This window comes from Rhinoderma darwinii, chromosome 4 (assembly GCF_050947455.1).
Source record: "Rhinoderma darwinii isolate aRhiDar2 chromosome 4, aRhiDar2.hap1, whole genome shotgun sequence".
Lineage (NCBI taxonomy): Eukaryota > Metazoa > Chordata > Amphibia > Anura > Rhinodermatidae > Rhinoderma > Rhinoderma darwinii.
The window spans coordinates 78,848,094-78,861,012 of record NC_134690.1 but is presented as its reverse complement, the minus strand read 5'-3'; the positions used below and the strand labels follow the sequence as shown (position 1 = coordinate 78,861,012).

At 44.6% G+C, this 12,919-nt stretch overlaps 1 protein-coding gene across 2 annotated transcripts in view; it reads left to right on the top strand.

Moving 5' to 3' along the window:
• UBXN7 (UBX domain protein 7) overlaps positions 1-12,919 on the top strand; it is a 50,509-nt gene that overhangs the window by 26,920 nt on the left and 10,670 nt on the right. For both annotated transcript variants that reach the window (XR_012883115.1, XM_075861228.1), the window contains exons 7-9: positions 768-858; positions 944-1,071; positions 1,648-2,098. Coding sequence is in view for 1 of the 2 variants with exons in the window: in XM_075861228.1 (XP_075717343.1) it covers positions 768-858; positions 944-1,071; positions 1,648-2,098 (670 nt within the window). In the remaining variant the exon portion in view is untranslated. The remainder of the gene's footprint in view (positions 1-767; positions 859-943; positions 1,072-1,647; positions 2,099-12,919) is intronic.

Below are 12,919 nucleotides of genomic sequence, written 5' to 3'. Positions count from 1 at the left end.
ATTAATTTTTTCCTTTTCAACAAATTAGCAAAGATTACTAACATTCTGTTTTCACTCTGTACTTATGGGGTATTGAGGGCAAAATGATGGGGGAAAACGTTTTATTGTTTTTGTTTTAGCACAAGGCCTCAACATAATAAAGTGAGCGTGTCTGAAGATTTCTGAATGCATTGTAATTCCTAATACTCTAAAGCAATACCTTGACATACAGGGTAGTTTTTGAAAGACTGTGCAGAAATGTTCTGATCTGCATAAGAGGTGATTTTCATTTTATTTCCTAGTCTACAGGACACATGACTTTCTTATTTTTCCAAATTGGTGCTGATCTTTATTTTGCTTACTTTTATATAGTGGAAAATGGTAAGACCTTTTGGTTTTGTGGGGCAGGCAGGAAGGGGTTAATAACTAATCCGTTTCAGCCAAATGTATATTTGTGCTGTGTTCCAGCTTTTCTTTCTCCTCTGACCTCACTGACGGGTGGAGAGGATTCATTACAATGGAGACCCGGGGAGAGTTTGTTTCAGCAAAACTTTTGTTTATTACGGCGATCATGTGATTGAGACCTGAACTAATCCGGTCCAAATGATGTCACCTGAATGGACGTTCAGTTTGTCTGTGCTGCACAAAGCCCAGCAAATGTGGATGTAAATTTACAGTGGGTGGTCCTGAAGAGGGGAAAGTCTCACGTTTTTTTTTCACAAGAATCTTTAAAGCCTGTGTCCACTTTAATACCAATAAGCCATCATTTCAGTTTTGTGTTTTCACAGGTTTATCATGACAGTGAAGAGGGGCAGAGATATATTCAGTTTTACAAGTTATCAGACTTCCCATATGTCTCCATTTTGGATCCTCGTACAGGTGACTGACAGATCTTAAGTTTGCGCTATAATTTATTTAACTCCTTCCTTCAAGTGCTCTGACTTTGTGTTGATTTTTCCCAAAGGCCAGAAGATGGTTGAATGGCAAAAATTGGACGTTAACTCCTTCTTGGAGCAAGTTACAGGATTTTTAGCGGAGCACGGTCAGCTTGATGGACTTTCCAGCAGCCCGCCCAAGAAACGATTGCGTTCTGTAAGTATGAAGCAGCTCATGATTTGCCTTACTGTCCTTCCAGAAGTATTTATACACATGTCCTACATTTTTTGGGGGGCACAAGGGTATTTCCCTGCCCAGTTGTTAGACTTGCAAGACCTATTCCATTTCCCATGGAAAAAAGAATGGTCAGCCGAATGAGAATTCGGAACTATCTCGATAATCATGCATGTCAAAGACACTGTATCATGTCGTGGCAGATTATCATAAAGACAAACCCTTTCCATATGCTCTAATGGGGCATGTAGACACAATAGTGAGGACTCCTCAATCTGGGACCCCTCTCTGAGCCAGACTGGGGAGCTTCCCTGGCTCATGTATTCAGGGGAAATTTAGTGAGATGTGGTTTCCCTCGTCGATAACTGCTGATCACGGAGTGTAAGAGAAGCCAGGCTTGCGGCGATGAGTCATGTTCTCTCTAGAAAGTTGTTGTCTTTGTGATTGCCTTTTAACTTTTTTTGTTCTCTTATTTTTTTTTTTTCTTTTGAGTACTATGGACCTTGTTACTTTAACCTCACTCCTCTAATTTGTATTAGTGGTCTTACTGTCCTCCAGGAGAGCCTCATCGATGCAAGTGAGGACAGTCAGTTAGAAGCGGCAATACGTGCCTCATTGCAAGAAACACATTTTGACTCTTCAACCAGTAACCAAACCACTCGATATGAGGAGGAGTCCGAAACGGAGCTATATTCTGGCAGTGAAGAATTTATCTCTGTCTGTGGATCAGATCATGAAGAAGAAGACGAAGAAGAAGAGGAGGAGGAGATACTGCCAGAGTCGGTGCCAGAACAAGAGACTTCCATTAGTAAGTCTAGGAAGGCCACATCTAAAACCATCAGTCACAGAAAAGATGAAATTATTCGAGCAGAGCCTGTTCTAGAAGAAGTGGAGGAAGAGTCCTCAAACCACCAATTACTACCTGAAAATACACATACAGAATCTCAAGATATTAAAGTCGATTTTGGGAATGATGAATCCTCAGAAGATTGTCCCGATACTAGTAACGGTTAGTACTGCACCGTATTATGTCTACCTTCATTGGTTATCGTTATGTTGCCAACGTGTTTTTGTTCCTAAAAATGTTTAGTATTGGGTTTCCTTCAGAAATGTAGCAGGATTTTTCATTTACCTTTTAGCAGCGTTTATATTACTGGGTGTCCAACTAAAGAATGCTTGTCATATAGACTATGGGGTGATTTATCAAAACTTGTGCAAAGGAAAAGTGGACTAGTTGCCCATAGCAACCAATCAGATTTCGTCTTTAATTTTCAAAAATGCCTCTGAAAATTAAGAGCTTGAACCTAAATGGTTGCCATGGGAAACTGTTTCACTTTTTCACAAGTTTTGATAATTCTCCTGCTATGTGTCCTGTCATGTTCGTAAAGTGAATATATTCTTTTATTATTTTTTTTATTTGACCATTTTTTCAAATTTTTTTTTTGAGTGGATCAATATGGCTTTGTTACTACAATTAAACCATTACGCTTATCTTTTTTTTTTTTTTTGAGGGAGTATTTCACCAGGACAGACAATTTTAGGCAAGAGTATCTAATAGATGGAAGAACTTCAATGGATGTTGCTTTAAAGGGGTTCTCCCCTTTGGACAATCTTTGCTTTGTTAGAAGAGCCCTTTGAATATAAGCTGATCACAAAGTGTCCAGCTTTTGGCACCCCCAGCAGTCACAGGGGAAATGAAGCATTGCACAGTGGCCATTTGTACCAATGTGTTGAGTGTGCAATGTAGGACAGGAAAGGTCCTCCAGACCGAGACACAGTCTGTGTAACTGCTCTCCACTCTGGCCAAGAGATGAGGATCCTGAACAGAGAGCTTAATAAAGGGAGTCCTAAAAAGGTATATAAAAACAGATTTTCTAAACTGGGAAACCCCATTAAAGTTCCCTATTTGCTTACGCCTTGGCAACATCCAACGTACTATTACTTCGGATGTACGCCATCACAATATGGTGCGGGGTCAGGAGCACGATACGCAGCAGGTCCCGGCTGTTTAAAACAGCAGACACCCACCTGAAATGGCCAGGATTGGAGGCGACTCCGATACCAGCTGTTTAACCCCTCAGTTGCCACGGTCAATAGCGATGGTGGCATCTCAGCAGTTAGAGGGAGGTTGCTCCAGTTCACCCCACCTGTGACTAGATTGCAGGGTTCTAATTGGTTGCCATGGCAGCCGGAGGCCTATTGATTCCCTGGGGTTTTTCCCTAGTCCTTTCTGCGCTCCCTGAACCCTTTTGGACCGTCAGTATGGCCTTTTGCTTGGTGCTGGTGCTTCACAGGCGGTGGTGGGGCCTTCACTGTAATGCACCAATCATTCTAGCTTTTTCCCCTATCCCCTCATGGGGAATGAGGTCTTTCTCCTGATTGGCTGGTCTCCTCACATGGCCGCTGGCGGCCAATCGATTTAAGAGCTCCGTGGTCGAGGTTTCAGAGTTCCCCTCTGCTCTCCTCCATTTGGACGGATGCTACTGGGGACATAGGCCCTCCTGAACAGAGCTGCCACTTCTTGCCTCAGGAGGACTACTGACCTCTTCTATCCCCCTACAGGTTCCCTAGCCTACAGGCACTGAGTCCGTTTCCTAAGAGAGCAAACTGCTTTTCTCACGATGCTAGTTTTCAGTCCTTTACACTACTCTAGCAGTGCTAAGTGAAGCAGCCATTACACCCTAAATAGGAGTGCTCCTGGCTACGCAGTTTGAGTGATTTTTATTTTCCCGTTTCTGCTGTCTCACTACTTCCGTGGAGGTTAAGTAACACACTCTACTGTCATGTCTGACCCTAGGGGCATATTCACACGGCAAATGAAAAACGGGCATAAAATACTGAGCTGTTTTCAAGGGAAAACAGCCTCTGATTGTCAACAGTTTTTAAGCATCAAGCATTTTTTTATGCGTTTTTTTAACGTCCGTTTTGGTCTATTGAGACAATGAAAAATGGCTCCAAAAACGGCTCAAGAAGTGATATGCACCTCTTTTTACGGGGTGTTTTTTACGCGCTGTTTTTACAAACGGCGCGTAAAAAAAGCCCTGTCGGAGCGAAACGCCATCTTCCCATTGAAACCAATGGGCAGATGTTTGGAGGCGTTCAGCCTCCGTATTTACAGCCGTTTACAGAACTTTCATGCCAGACTACCATTGCCGTTTATTATGCCTGCAGAGTGCAATACTAAATTTCCTTGTGGTTAGTCTACTTCCTTATGTGATGCATGCCGACCTAGCCAAAGGCCTGCAGCCTCTGCACCCCTTCCAACCCCGGTGATCTCCTCTGGTGTGATGGGTGTGGATCCGGAATGGGCTAACTCCCTTTTCCGGACAGCTGATAACCTGTGAACATTACTCAGTCCATCTTAGGTGGCATGTCTGCCCGTCCGCCGGACTCTGCCTGTCTTCATATGGACTACCCATACATGTCTTCCCCCTAGTGACTGACCCATCCTCGAACTAGAGCTTGTTGCTTGCCTTCATTTTCACCATCCTCTTCTGTTTCACCTCCCCATGTGGACAAGGTATTTCTGGCCCTGAAGTCAGATTTGGTGCGTCCTCTCCTAGAGAGGTTTTGTCTGACGGTGAATTATTATATTTGGATTCAGTTGCTAAGGGTTCTAACTCCTCTTCCCACTTCTGTGGAGGTTCTAATTAGAGCTGTCTGTGACACACTTCAGGTCACTGATTCTGCACCTTCTCCTTCCACTAACTCAATTTCTTTCCTTCAGTCCCAACATTCTCAGGCTGTTTTTCCAACCCACTCGGAACTAGAGGATATAGTCTTGAAGAAATGGAAGCACCTGGGCAAGAAGTTTTTCCCTCTAGCCGTCTGAATGTTTTCTACCCCTTTCAAGAGTGCAATTCTTCTGCATGGGTGTGGACTCTGGCGGTAGATCCTCCGGTTTCTCACCTAGCCAAGGCCACCACCTTGCCGATGGCGGATTCCACTTCCATCAAAAGATCCCCTGGATCACTGCGTGGACTCCTTTTGCTAAAACTACTTTTGAGGCCTCGGGCTATGCCCTTCGCCCAATTTTTGCATCTGTCTTGGCTAGCAGAGCCTGAATGGGCTCACAAACTCCGTCATGGCCTGCTCTCGGGTCCTCCTCAAGAGGAATTAGTCTATCTCACCTGATTTCGGGGTCTGCGTTTTCTTTCCTTTCGTGGTTTCTCCAAACCCACTTCCTCCAGGCCGAAGACTCACCGGGATCAGAAGGCCAAACCGTCCTGCAAGACCTGGCCCTCCTGGCGGCCCCATCCTCCACCTTCAAAGGTTGGAACCGGCAAGGCCACTCCCGCCTGTATGTGCGCAGCCACTCGACTTGCCTCATGTGGGAGGCAGGCTTCTGTACATCAATGACAGCTTGCTCTCTCACGTTTCGGATGCCTGGGTTCAGGAGGTGGTAGCTTTGGGATAGGAAATCGAATTTGCCAGCCTCCCTCCAGAGCGCTTCTTTCAGTCCGCTGTTCCACAGTCCCCATCCAGGGCGGCACGCTTTTTTCGAACAATCAAATCTCTGCTTCTTCAGGGGGTTATCATTCAGGTACCCTTGAGCCAAAGGTTCCGGGGTTTTAATTCCAACCTTTTTGTTGTCTCCAAAAAGGAAGTTTCGGTTTGGCCCATACTGAATCTCACGCGCCTCGATGCGCATGTTCGGGTCAGTCGTCCTTTTTGGATAAAAGCTCTCAGATTTGTCATTACTTCCATGGAACACAGGAAGTTTCTTTCTTCTGTGGACATCAAGGACTCATATCTACACGTCCCTTTCTGCACTTCCCACCAACGTTTCCTAGTTTTGCGGTACTGTCTCGTCATTACCAATTTGTGGCCCTTTGATTTGGCCTGACCACGCGAGTAGTTCTCGGTCTTGAATTTACTCCTTCGCGCCAGGGCCTATCAGTCACCAGGTACCTGGACGACCTCCTAATCAAATCTCCCTCCAAGTGGGTCAACGGGATGGCCCTCCAGATCACTCTGGACACTCTTGGGTCAGTTCGGTTGGATCATCAACCGATCCAAGTCTTTCCTATCTCCTTCACATCAGATCTTTTTTTGGAGGTCGACTTTGACACTCACTCTGCGAAGGTGTCCCTTCCTCCGGAACGCCGTCTTATTCTTTAGCACAGGATTCATTCCCTACAGATGGGACCTCACTACCCCTCTTCATGCGGGTTCTCGGAACCATGGTGGCCTCTATCTAGACCATTCCATTTGCGCAGTTCCCACGCATCCTCTGCAGCGGACAATCCCCTTCCGGTGAGAGATATCCTTGCAATAGCTGGATCGGAAATTCCTCCTTCCCCTCTTGATCCGTTGCTCTCTTCGGTGGTGAATCATTTCTCTGTCCGTTTCCCGGGGGTGTTCCTTCCTCCTGCTGAACTGACTGACAACCTCTTCACGGATGCCAGCCTTAAGGGATGACGGGGCACCTTTCGGAATCCCACGGCTCGGGCTGAGGTCTCCACAAGAATCTTCCTTTCCCATCAACATTCCGGTGCTCCGCACAGAGCCCTCTATTTTGCCTAAGGTGGTTTCAGCCTTCCAGGATTATTGTCTTGCCATCTTTTTGTCCTTCTCCCAGACATCCGAGGGAGCATTCCCTCTACAACCTGGATGTTGTCCGTGCTCATTCTATCACTGCTTACTTCTGGCGGTCCTATTCTTTCTTTATACTCCCTGAGGGTCCCAAGCAGGGTTAGGTGGCTTTTAAGGCCATCATTGCTCGGATTCAAATGATTGTTTTTGATGCTTGTTGTGTCCGGGGAAGTGTTCTCCCTTTCCGGGTCACGGCCCACTCTACCAGAGTTGTTGGGCTTCCTGGGATGTGCTCCATCAGGCCTCTGTCCTTCTATTGTGCAAGACGGCAACGTGGTCTTCTCTGCATACCTTTTGTCAAGTTCTACCAGGTGCATACCATCGCCTCTGCAGACGCTTCTCGGGGGCGCAAGGTATTGCAGGCATCTGTGAAATAGCTGACCATATCCTGTGTTCTATTCCGCCCCTGGGGACTGCTCTAGGACGTCCCACGGTCTGTCCCCCCCAATGTAACGAGCAAGAAAACAGAATTTTTTGAGTACTCCCCGCAAAATCCTTTTCATGTCTAGTTCATTGGGGGACACAACTCCCTCCCAATCTGGTTTCAAGGGTTTTTTTTTTAAATTTATTATTATTTTTTTTTTCCCATTACGGTTGTCAGTTTGATGGATTCTCCTCTAGTGATTGACATACTTACCTTATGTCTGCTTGTCCTACTGCTTGCGGACAGACTGAACAGCTCAATGTCTGTGGGCAGGGCTATATCCTGTAGGTGGTGTCACTTTTTATATTTTATAGTGTCATGCCTTCTAGTGGCAACAGCATGTACCCACGGCATTGGGTGCCCTCCCCATGTAATGAAAAAGAAAACTTAACTTAATATTTGAATAGTTCAGGCTTTTACAGAAGCGGCCATACCAATTATAATAGAGCACAGAAGGCAAACTTGGGGGCCTTCAATAGGCTTCCAGCTGCCATGGCAACCAATCGGAACCCCGCAATTTAGTCACAGGTGGAGCGAACAGGAGCCCACTCCCGCTAACTGCACAGATGCCACAGTCGCTATTGACCGAGGCATCTGAGGGGTTAAACGGCCGGGATCGGAGTGTCAAGCCTTCCAGTGACAACAGCATATACCCACGGTGTCTCCCCCCAATGAACTGGACAAGAAAAGTATTTTACGGCGAGTACTCTAAGAAATCCTGTTATCTAACCCACTGGTTTAAATAATTCAATATAAACATTGCTGTTTTTTTGGTCACCTTGTTTGCCCAAAAAATTTCATATAAAATTATCAAAAAGTTGTATAAGTTGGCCAAAATGATACCAATAAAAACAAAATTGTGACCCGCAAAAAAACAAGCCCTTACACCGCTCAATTGACTGAAAAATAAAGTGTTGCGGGTTCCTTCCGTCCTCGTGGCTGCGGACTGGCCACGTTGTTGTTGGTATGCCGATGTGGTGGCTCTACTGTCTGACGTTCCCTGGCCATGGCCTCTCCAACATCTGCTCTCTCAGGGACCTCTATTCCTCCCGAATTTACAGCACGGGGCTTTTCTGAGAGGGTAATACGCACCATGTTGAGGCTAGGAAGCCGCCTTCAACCCGCATTTACCCTGTACTTGGAAGGCCTACTGACATACCAAGTTTTTTTTTTTGTTTTTTTTTCTGTCCAGCATTGTGTTGTTCTTCCAGTACGGGTTGGATCATGGTTTTGCCCTCGGTTCTCTTAAAGGACGAGTGTTGCAAAAAAAATTTTTTTTAGATCAATTTGCTTTTAGTGTTTAATTACATTTTTTTTTATTTATTTGTGTGTTTGTGTTTCACTTTTTTTTTATTTTTTAACTTTTTCTTATCTTTGGGGGCTGCCATTTTTTTTTTCCATCTCTGTATGTGTCGATTAACGACACATACAGACATGGAATACGGCACATACAGCCCCATAGTGAATGCGAACGGGGCCCGTTTCATCCACAATGCTGTACGCCGTCTGTGTCTCCCACACAGTCCAAATTGAAGGTCTTCGGCCGAGGGACGTCCGGCGCCATTTTCTTGTGGACCGGAAGCCGCGGCCGGACAGTAAGATTACTACTTCCGGTCGCGGCTTCCGGACTTGTGCACTTGGAGCGGAGGGAGCAGACGGACCGGAGGGAGCGGCGGTGGCAGGAGCAGGTAAGTTAGGTCTGTGTATGTACGTGTTTTAGTGTGTGATTACTACTGTATGTAAACCTACTACACTGTGTTAGCTCAAAAAATGGCGACACACAGTGTAGGAGGTTTGACCGTTCAATCCCCTCCTTTCTCCTGGCACTAGCCAGGATAAAGGAGGGGGGATTCTGTGAGCTCACTAGAGCGAGTGTGTATTCTCAAATTTTGCAGCATAAAGCAATGTGGTTGCTTTACCACATGCCAATGCTGCAATTGCTCCCTCTAGTGACCAGCACTGGGAAATGTTATAAATTAGAATCTAATTTATAATATTTCCTGACTCGTGAAAAAATTAGAACAATGTTTAATCACTTATACACTAACTGTTTAACTAAAAAAAAAAACGCAGGTGTCTGTGTTGTCCATACTCGTCAACAGACCCTTGGCATCCAAATCTGTTTGGACTTTCTTGCAAGGAGTTACATACGCAGTCGTCGCCCCTTCCCTCCCCCATATCCATCCCAAACTCCTACCTGGGATCTGACCTTGGTTCTGACAGATCTGCAGTCAGCTCCGTTTGAACCTTTCCATGAGATCTCTCTAGTTTCCTCACCTGGAAGATGGTGTTTCTCATGGTGGTGATCTCTATACCGAAATGGTTTTCTGAACCGACAGCTCTGTCTTGTTGTTAAAGAGGCTCTGTCACCAGATTTTGCAACCCCTATCTGCTATTGCAGCAGATAGGCGCTGCAATGTAGATTACAGTAACGTTTTTATTTTTAAAAAACGAGCATTTTTGGCCAAGTTATGACCATTTTTGTATTTATGCAAATGAGGCTTGCAAAAGTACAACTGGGCGTGTTGAAAAGTAAAAGTACAACTGGGCGTGTATTATGTGCGTACATCGGGGCGTTTTTACTACTTTTACTAGCTGGGCGTTCTGACGAGAAGTATCATCCACTTCTCTTCAGAACGCCCAGCTTCTGGCAGTGCAGATCTGTGACGTCACTCACAGGTCCTGCATCGTGTCGGCCACATCGGCACCAGAGGCTACAGTTGATTCTGCAGCAGCATCAGCGTTTGCAGGTAAGTCGATGTAGCTACTTACCTGCAAACGCTGATGCTGCTGCAGATTCAACTGTAGCCTCTGGTGCCGATGTGTCCTCGCTCGTCTGACACGATGCAGGACCTGTGAGTGACGTCACAGATCTGCACTGCCAGAAGCTGGGCGTTCTGAAGAGAAGTGGATGATACTTCTCATCAGAGCGCCCAGCTAGTAAAAGTAGTAAACACGCCCCGATGTACGCACATAATACACGCCCACTTGGACTTTTACTTTTCAACACGCCCAGTTGTACTTTTGCAAGCCTCATTTGCATAAATACAAAAATGATCATAACTTGGCCAAAAATGCTCGTTTTTTAAAAATAAAAACGTTACTGTAATCTACATTGCAGCGCCGATCTGCTGCAATAGCAGATAGGGGTTGCAAAATCTGGTGACAGAGCCTCTTTAACTGTATTTAACTCTCCATCAGGATAAGACCGTGCTATATACCGTGCCTTCTTTTTTGCCCAGGCTGGTCTTCTTCCACCTTAACGAAAATATGGTTTTACCGCCCTTCTGCCTGTCTTTGGTGCACCCTAAGGAACGATCTCTTCACAATCCTGGTGGTTGTCTGGGCCTTGCAGGTCTACCTTTTGCTCTTTCGCAGATCTGACTGTTTGTAGTTCCGGAAGGGCTTGGTGGCCTTTAAAGCGGCTCTGTCACCCGTTTTATTAATTCCTTATCTTCTAACTAATCTAATAGGCACTTTGCTGCTGATAACTACAGTGTGATTTTGTTCTAAAGAACATTTATTATTTTAAAATTTATGAGCATTTTTCTAAATATGTAAATGTGGCTCTAATAGCCAAATAGGAGGTGACTCTCTTTTTTCACTCTGGGCGTGTAATGTTTTCTGTATGACACTGTCCAATCATCATACAGCTTCTCCCCCTTCCCAGCAACACAGTGTGATCTTATAGTATACAGTTTCCATTCCCGACTGTGTATTCAACTGGCGATATTCCTGGCTGTGTCACAGCTAGAACTGTGATCCTTGTGTCATATGAAAGATGGGAATCTTTCATATGCAACCATAACCGCTGTTCTAGGTGGTCCACAGCCCGAGATATGGCTGTTTGAATTTATCCCCCTTCCCTCTAGACTGTCTCTCATACTGTGTGAAGGAGCTTCATGCTGATAGGACAGCGTCAGAGGCTGTGAGGAGGCTCCACCCCAGGAGAATCGCTGCTGTTGCCTCCCAGTTGCCTAATAAAAGGGTAATTGACATATTTAGAAAAATGCTCATAGCTTTTAAAATCGTTTTGGGACACAATTTTCACTAGCATTATCAATGTGACCGCCTATTAGATTAGCTAGGAGATAGGACATTACTAAACTAGTGACAGATACTCTTTAAGGGTACATCGCCCGATGGCTATCCACAAGGTCTACCGGCTTAACCCCTCAATGACCATGCCATTTTGCACGTTAATGACCAAGGATTATTTTTTGTTTTCTCACGGTCGCATTCCAAAAGTCGTAACTTTTTTTTTATTACGTCGAATAAATGTGGCCATTTATATTCTATATATATATATATATATATATATATATATATATATATATATATATATATGTTATTTGTTTTGACACTTTTACTAAATAAAATCACTTTTTTGGGGAAAAAAGTGATTTTATTTTGACTGTAATAAATATATATATATATATATATATATATATATATATATATATATATAAAATATATTACAGTCAAAATAAAATCACTTTTTTCCCCAAATATATATATAAATTTTTTATTTTTTTAATAAACTTTATTTAACTGCTTTTACTTTTAGTCCCACAAGGGGACTTCACCATGGGATCTGCTGATCGCTTATATAATGCTTTGGTATACCAAAGCATTATTGCCTGTCAGTGTAAAACTGGCATGACCTAATAGGCATTTGCTGAAGGCAGCCATGGAAACCCAACGGCGCTCCCTCCCTCTGTCAAACACATTAGATGCCGCTGTCGCTATTGACAGCGGCATCTAATGGTTAAACTGCCGCAATCGGAGCAAGCTTCGATTGCGGCAGGAGCCAGGCTTTATATAACAGCCGTGCTCCTGCCGCCGATCGGGTGGGTACACTGGCAGTACCCGTGCGATCAGAGGATGGATATATCCGTCTTTTTGTGTCCGCAGATGCTGCCCTTGGTCGCAGGGTGTTGCGCTCTTCTTTTGTAGTCAATTATTACATTCTTTTTCTGTTGATTCCCACCCATGTGTATTGCTTTGGGACGTCCCATTGTCTGTGTCCCCCCCCAATAAGATTAAGAAAACAGAATTTTTCGAGTACTCACTGTAAAATCCTTTTCCTTTTTTATTTTTCCCTTATGAATCTGTAAAGGTTGTCCTTTGGACATGGTTTTCCTATCTGGTTCTGATGTTATTGTATTACCTTCTCTTCTGCTTCTCCTACTTGTTTCTGTACAGACAGACTAGCCCAGTGCCTATCTCTATATCCTGCTACCTATGGTTAGAGCAGCAAGAATGTGCTGACATGTTTCCTTTAAAGGAGACCTCCAATGGAAACACAATTTTCCATGTCTGCATTCCCCACCTGACTGTATACCACACCCGACACTTTTATCTATACTTACTTTTTGAACTGCTGCCTTGTCTGTACTTTAAAAAAGTCTCCATCTTGAGTCTTAGATTTCCCCAGCTTTCTCTTCCTCTCTGCTTTGCTATTAATCCTATGATGCTTCAGCACAGCATCACATGACCAACTAAATACCATAGCATCTATGCATGCTGGTAGACACTGATTATCATTCTCCCTATTTTCTAAATAAGCTGAGAAACCATAAGTATACAGTCAGGGAGGCTGCGCTATATTATTCTACGTTCTACCCATGGGACAGGGACCTGTCTTAAGTGTGAGTGGTAGCTGATGATAGAAGTTTCTGCCCCCCCCCTGTGCAAAACTAGGGTGGTACAGGAACTTCTGAAGCCTGTGATGGGTGACACATAGATCTCAATAGAATAAAGTAGAGAAAGCGTGACACCGAGCCTGATTCACACTGTTGCTAAGCAACC